This window comes from Anastrepha ludens, chromosome 5, assembly GCF_028408465.1.
Source record: "Anastrepha ludens isolate Willacy chromosome 5, idAnaLude1.1, whole genome shotgun sequence".
Lineage (NCBI taxonomy): Eukaryota > Metazoa > Arthropoda > Insecta > Diptera > Tephritidae > Anastrepha > Anastrepha ludens.
Window position 1 is genome coordinate 44,536,626 of NC_071501.1, and position 6,009 is coordinate 44,542,634.

At 42.0% G+C, this 6,009-nt stretch overlaps 1 protein-coding gene across 1 annotated transcript; it reads left to right on the forward strand.

The window, feature by feature from the left end:
• The first annotated feature begins 348 nt into the window (after window positions 1-348).
• On the forward strand, window positions 349-5,546 carry LOC128864688 (uncharacterized). Its single transcript, XM_054104441.1, has 3 exons — window positions 349-4,428; window positions 4,507-4,612; window positions 4,720-5,546. The coding sequence occupies exons 1-3, from the start codon at window positions 349-351 to the stop codon at window positions 5,544-5,546; spliced, it is 5,013 nt and encodes a 1,670-aa protein (XP_053960416.1).
• Window positions 5,547-6,009: the final 463 nt, after the last annotated feature.

Genomic DNA, 6,009 nt, shown 5'->3' on the forward strand with positions numbered 1-6,009 from the left:
TCCCTTGCGGGGAATCTACGGCCTTTGGTGTTAAGCGGAGGTGAAAAAGGCAATTTTCTCCGGTGAAGGCGAATTCCCATCAAACTGCAAATATTAATCCAGGGTCCACATCATTGTTAGTAAGCAAGATCATCAAACTGTTCAACCAAAAACATAGAAGGGTGGTTCATAAACATTAAAGCGCACGTGATGTGTTATTAACTAACCTAACCTTTGATACACAAGTACATACATACATACGTACATTGCTAGTAGTGAACCTGGTGACTTTCTAACTGTTTAAGAAACTCACCACATCTAATTTGCATACATCGGTACTCAAACTGCAATCTGATATATCAATTGAGAATGGAGCGAAAATACAAGCAGCTAATGTCAAATAAATTGGCAATTGTGAATTTTTCAACAAATACAAAGAAAACGGCGAAAAATAAACAGACAAAAGGATTTTTGCAAGCTCGAAAATTATTATTGGAACAGTATTGGACTAAATTCATAGAGATTTATCAACAACTAATTTGCGAATGGACCCAAGAACAACAAGCTGCTGCCGAATTTACAATAGCTGAGGACTACGAAATCGTCGAACGTACATATGCTGAGACAATGGGGGAGCTTAATGATATTTTGGAAACTTCAGATCCACCTCACGAAACGTTGACGGAAACATCATTTCAAGTACAACACGTTGGCCAAGCTCTGCCTCGTATCAAAGTGCCTTCGTTCGATGGAAATTTCCTCCAGTGGATTCCGTTTAAGGACTTATTTAATTCTCTCGTTATAAGTAACACTGCGTTAACTAACACGCAGCGCTTACAGTACATGAAAGATAGCCTGACGGGCGAAGCTAAGAATGCACTAGATAATATTACAACGACTGATGCTAATTTTAAGATCGCTTGGGATCTACTGAAATCAAAATATGAAAATAAACGCGTTATAATTAATGCACATTTAACTGCTATAACAAAGTTGCCTTCTGCTCAGAAGGAATCTGCCTCCGCGCTGAGGAGTCTGCTTGACGGCGTAACATCATCGATACGGGCGTTACAACATCTTGGACGTCCCGTTGAGCAATGGGACGATTGGCTGATTTTTACTATCATTCATAAATTGGATCCCATTACTCGAAAGGCATGGGAGCTTTCCCTTAAATCAAACGACAGCGTTCCGACATTCAGGGAGCTAGAAGAGTTCCTTGCCAGCCGAACTCAGTCCCTAGAGATAGTCCAGAGCTTCACTGAAGATAAACCTCATCCCTCTAGTAAAAGGGTTAACAACTTGCACGGTGTGTCTGGATATCATACTACCTCAAGCCGTTGCTCTAGCTGTTCCGGTAAACACTTCATTATGTTCTGTGGGGACTTTCTCAAATTGTCGCCTAATGAACGATACCAATGTATACTGAAGCGTAAGTTATGCATTAATTGCCTCAGAAGTGGACATCAACAATCCTGTTGTACTTCTGCTCGACGGTGTTATACCTGTAATGCCAAACATCACACAATGCTTCACGAATATTTTGCTTCAACCACGGCTAATAGCAGCACGAATCCGGTGTCATCACATCATGTAAGTCAAACAAATTATAAATTTTCGATTCCTCAAGTGATACTTGGTACAGCATTGGTTGAAGTGCGATCTGAGTGTGGTCACGTAATTGTATTGCGGGCTTTACTCGACAGTGGTGCAGAGGCAACATTCATAAGCGAATATGCAGTGAACTCACTCTGCCTGCCACAATCGAATGTTAAAGTGTCCATTAATGGTGCTAGTGGTAGTAGAGTCGCAACTGCCAAAGGACTAGTTACCTTCTCACTACATTCTCTAAAGAGTGACTTCAACATGCCATGCACAGCCCTAGTGCTACCTCGAGTAGGCAACATCACTCCAACATTGAGTATTTCAACCAATGAACTTCTGCATTTTAAGGATCTAGATCTAGCAGATCCTAAGCTTACTATTCCGAAATCCATTGACATAATTCTCAACGCCGAAAATTACGCCGCTGTGTTACTAAGTGGTATACGTCGCAGCTGTCATAACAATCTGGTCGCTCAAAACACACAGCTGGGTTGGGTGGTCTTTGGAGGATGCCAGGACCATGCTCTAGTCACCCCGAAGAATTTCGTCGAGTGTCACAACGCTCAAATTGATCTCGATCGAACTCTTCGTCGTTTCTGGGAATTAGAGGAGCTAAATTCGGCGACTAGCCTTACTGAAGAGGAGCGTTTCGTCGAAGAGTATTTTCAAAACACAACATGTCGAAGGAAGGATGGGCGTTACATAGTACGCCTGCCTATTAAACGTGACGTTGACTTGAAACAACTCATCACTACCCAATGTGATGCAGTTGCCCTACATGGAAACTTGCAAAGGCGCCTATCTCGAGATGCATCTATGCGAACTATGTATACAGATTTTATGTATGAGTATTTGTCGCTGAAGCATATGCAACTCATCACTGGTAACATAAACTGCTTATCACCTGTTTGTTATCTGCCACACCATGGGGTTTTGAAGGCTTCGAGTACAACAACGAAACTACGCGTCGTATTCAATGCTTCGAAGAAATGCAGCTCGGGTAAATCGCTAAATGACTGTTTATATCCTGGTCCTAAGTTGCAGAACGACCTAACAGCGGTTGTGATGAACTGGCGCCGATATCAGGTCGCTCTCACAGGCGATATCACTAAGATGTATCGGCAAATCTTGGTTGATGAACGAGATGCAGATCTGCAGCGTATCGTATGGAGTCCAACGAAGCATGAACATCCATCGCATTATCGATTAAATACCGTTACGTATGGCACCAGCTGTGCGCCTTACCTCGCGATCAAAGTGCTGCACACTTTGGCATCAGACGAAAAATGCAATTTCCCAGAAGCCACTCAGATACTACGACATGAATTCTACGTTGATGATGTTTTGACAGGTGCTGACAACGTTGCCGATGCGTGCAGACGCCGAAGCGAGCTGCAGACTTTACTTCAAGCAGGAGGGTTCACGTTATGTAAGTGGAACTCTAATTCAACCGAAATTTTGCAAACAATTAATCCAACTCATCTCGAATTTAAAACTTCACATGAATTTCAAATGGACGAGCAGTCCAATACATTGGGTCTAGTATGGACCCCCAAATCAGATTGTCTGACTTTTACGTTAAAGCTTGATTATACTATTACTACCTTCACGAAACGTCAATTATTATCTGATATTGCTAAGCTATTTGATCCACTAGGGTTTTTAGCTCCTATTATAATCCGAGGCAAGATCTTTATGCAAAAGCTGTGGCTTACCGGATTAGATTGGAATGACACTCTACCTGACGACCTTAACGCGGAGTGGGTCACTTTTCGCAATGAACTTAAGTTGGTGCCTCTGATACAAATTGCTCGTTGGATAAATATATCAAATACAGCATATTCATATGAACTACACGCATTCGCAGATGCATCCATACATGCTTATGCGGCGGTGGTTTACTTAAAGGTCGTTTCCCATACATCGGTGAATATTCACCTAATTATATCCAAAACAAGAGTTGCGCCCTTGAAGAAGGTTACAATACCACGACTCGAACTGTGTGCAGCTGTCTTAGCTGCACAATTGTGTGATAAGGTACGGGCTACGTTAAACTTACATCCTATATCTACCTATTGTTGGTCCGATTCCACCACAACCATATGGTGGATACGATCTGATCCTGGGACGCTAAAAGAGTTTGTCTCTAATCGTGTAAGTCAGATTCACGCTGTGACTACTATTAGCAATTGGAGATATGTTCGAACGTCAGATAACCCTGCTGACTGCGCTTCACGAGGAGTGAACATGCAACAACTCATGAGCCATCAACTATGGTGGCGTGGACCGGAATGGCTGCTACGTTCCGAAGCAAGCTGGCCTCAATCAGCTCTTAAGAATCCAGATACAATAATAGAGCGCAAGTCGGTACAAAGTGCGATAGCGCAAACTACTCAAATCGACTGGTTTATCTTAGAACAATACTCATCGTTAGACAAGCTACTGTCTGTTACGGCCTGGTGTCTACGATTTTCGTTGGCTGTTCGTGGCAAGCAGCATGAATCATCACCAATGTGCTTATGGGCGGAGCGAGTATCTGCGTTAACTTTCTGGGTAAAATATGTTCAAAACATTGTCTTTAAAAAAGATTTATTGGCTATTATGAAGTATAGCGCTGTCAACAAATGTAGCAGTCTCTATAAGCTACACCCTATACTCGATTCCGAGGGTATTTTAAGGATCGGTGGACGCCTGGCAAACGCAAACATTCCATTTTCCGAACGATATCCTGCTATTCTTCCTAAGGAGAACCATCTTACCATTTTGATCATCAGACAGGCACATCAACGAACATTGCACGGTGGTACGCAAGCTACACTTCACTATATTCGTCGACAATTTTGGGTAATTGATGGCCGAATATCAGTCAAGAGAACTATTAAACATTGCATGCAATGTTTTCGATACGTATGTGTCCCGCAGACTCAAATCATGGGTGACTTACCTGCAGGACGCTGTAATGTCTCACTTCCATTCATGCACACTGGCGTAGACTTTGCGGGCCCTTTTAACGTAAAAACAACAAAAGGTCGAGGCCACAGCACTTACAAAGGATATGTGGCACTTTTTGTTTGTTTTGCTACACGAGCAATACATCTAGAACTCGTCAGTGATTTGACTACTGAAACTTTTTAGCAGCGCTGAATCGATTTGTATCGGTACGAGGACTATGTTCCGATATCTACAGCGACCAAGGAACCACGTTTGTTGGAGCGAATGCCTTGATGCAGCAGGAGGTGCGTGCGGTCAAAATGCAGTTGCAAGCAGCCGTCACTTATAGTTCAAAGGTTGGCATAACTTGGCATTTTATACCTCCTGGAGCACCAAACTTTGGTGGTTTATGGGAGGCAGGGGTTAAGAGCATGAAGCATCACTTGAAGCGTGTAATTAATCTCACTCCGTTAACCTTCGAAGAATTTTATACCATTCTAAAGCAAGTGGAGGCGTGTTTGAACTCACGACCAATCGCAGCGACAAGTGATGACCCTCAAGATCTAACGGCATTGACTCCTGGTCATTTTCTGGTTGGACGAGCATTAACGGCGATACCTGAACAGAACATTCTCGATGAAAAACTCGGATTTCTAAAACGGTGGAAATTACTGAAGCAGGTCCAACAAGATTTCTGGCGAAGATGGTCCAATGAATATTTGCAACAGCTACAGGCTCGACGCAAATGGCGTACTTCTCAGTCAAATGTGAAAATTGGACAGCTCATATTGATTCGTGATGAGCGATTGCCTCCGAAGCATTGGGCATTAGGTCGTGTAGTTGATACACATGCTGGTGCAGACGGAGCTGTTCGAGTAGTTACAATTAAAACACAAAGCACAACCCTTAAGAGGCCTATTACCAAAATTTCTGTATTACCCATTGATGAACAGGCAAGTGTCGACATGAGCATGGAGGACAGTTCTGCCCAAGTATCTACGCTTCAGACGGTGGGCGGTAAAGAAAAATAATTTCGTCGTATGGTCGACGAGGTGGGCGGAATGTCTAAAATACAACCCTGTTAATCTTTTCATCATTCATTTATCATATTGTTCATTTATTGTATTCATTCCTATATTCATTTTTTTATTTTCTAACTGTTGTATAGTTAGCTGTTGCCATTGCAGTTATAACCATCAGATCGATAACTATACGAATATTTTCTTACTATACATTTAAACTTTTATATAAACAAGGAAGCGCTTTAAATAAAGAAATTCAACATTAAATCTATTTTATTTTAATTGGAGAGCAACGTAAACAGAGTTAGATGAGACCTCTCCAAGCGACTCTCTATCATAAGAATTTTTTTATCTACATATATGCCGACCATATTAATATAATCGTCGTGGTGCACCTCCGTCACTCTTATTATAATTATCATGGGAATAAGTTTCCGCGCTCGTAAAAGAGGTGTCGTTGCTGATACTATTT

Excerpts from the sequence above, each read along its gene's own strand:
- LOC128864688 (XM_054104441.1), top strand. The coding sequence starts at position 349 with ATGGAGCGAAAATACAAGCAGCTAATGTCAAATAAATTGGCAATTGTG. Across the intron at positions 4,429-4,506 it reads ATATTCGTCGACAATTTTGG|ACTCAAATCATGGGTGACTT; the intron begins GTAATTGATGGC and ends TGTGTCCCGCAG. Across the intron at positions 4,613-4,719 it reads TAACGTAAAAACAACAAAAG|CAGCGCTGAATCGATTTGTA; the intron begins GTCGAGGCCACA and ends GAAACTTTTTAG.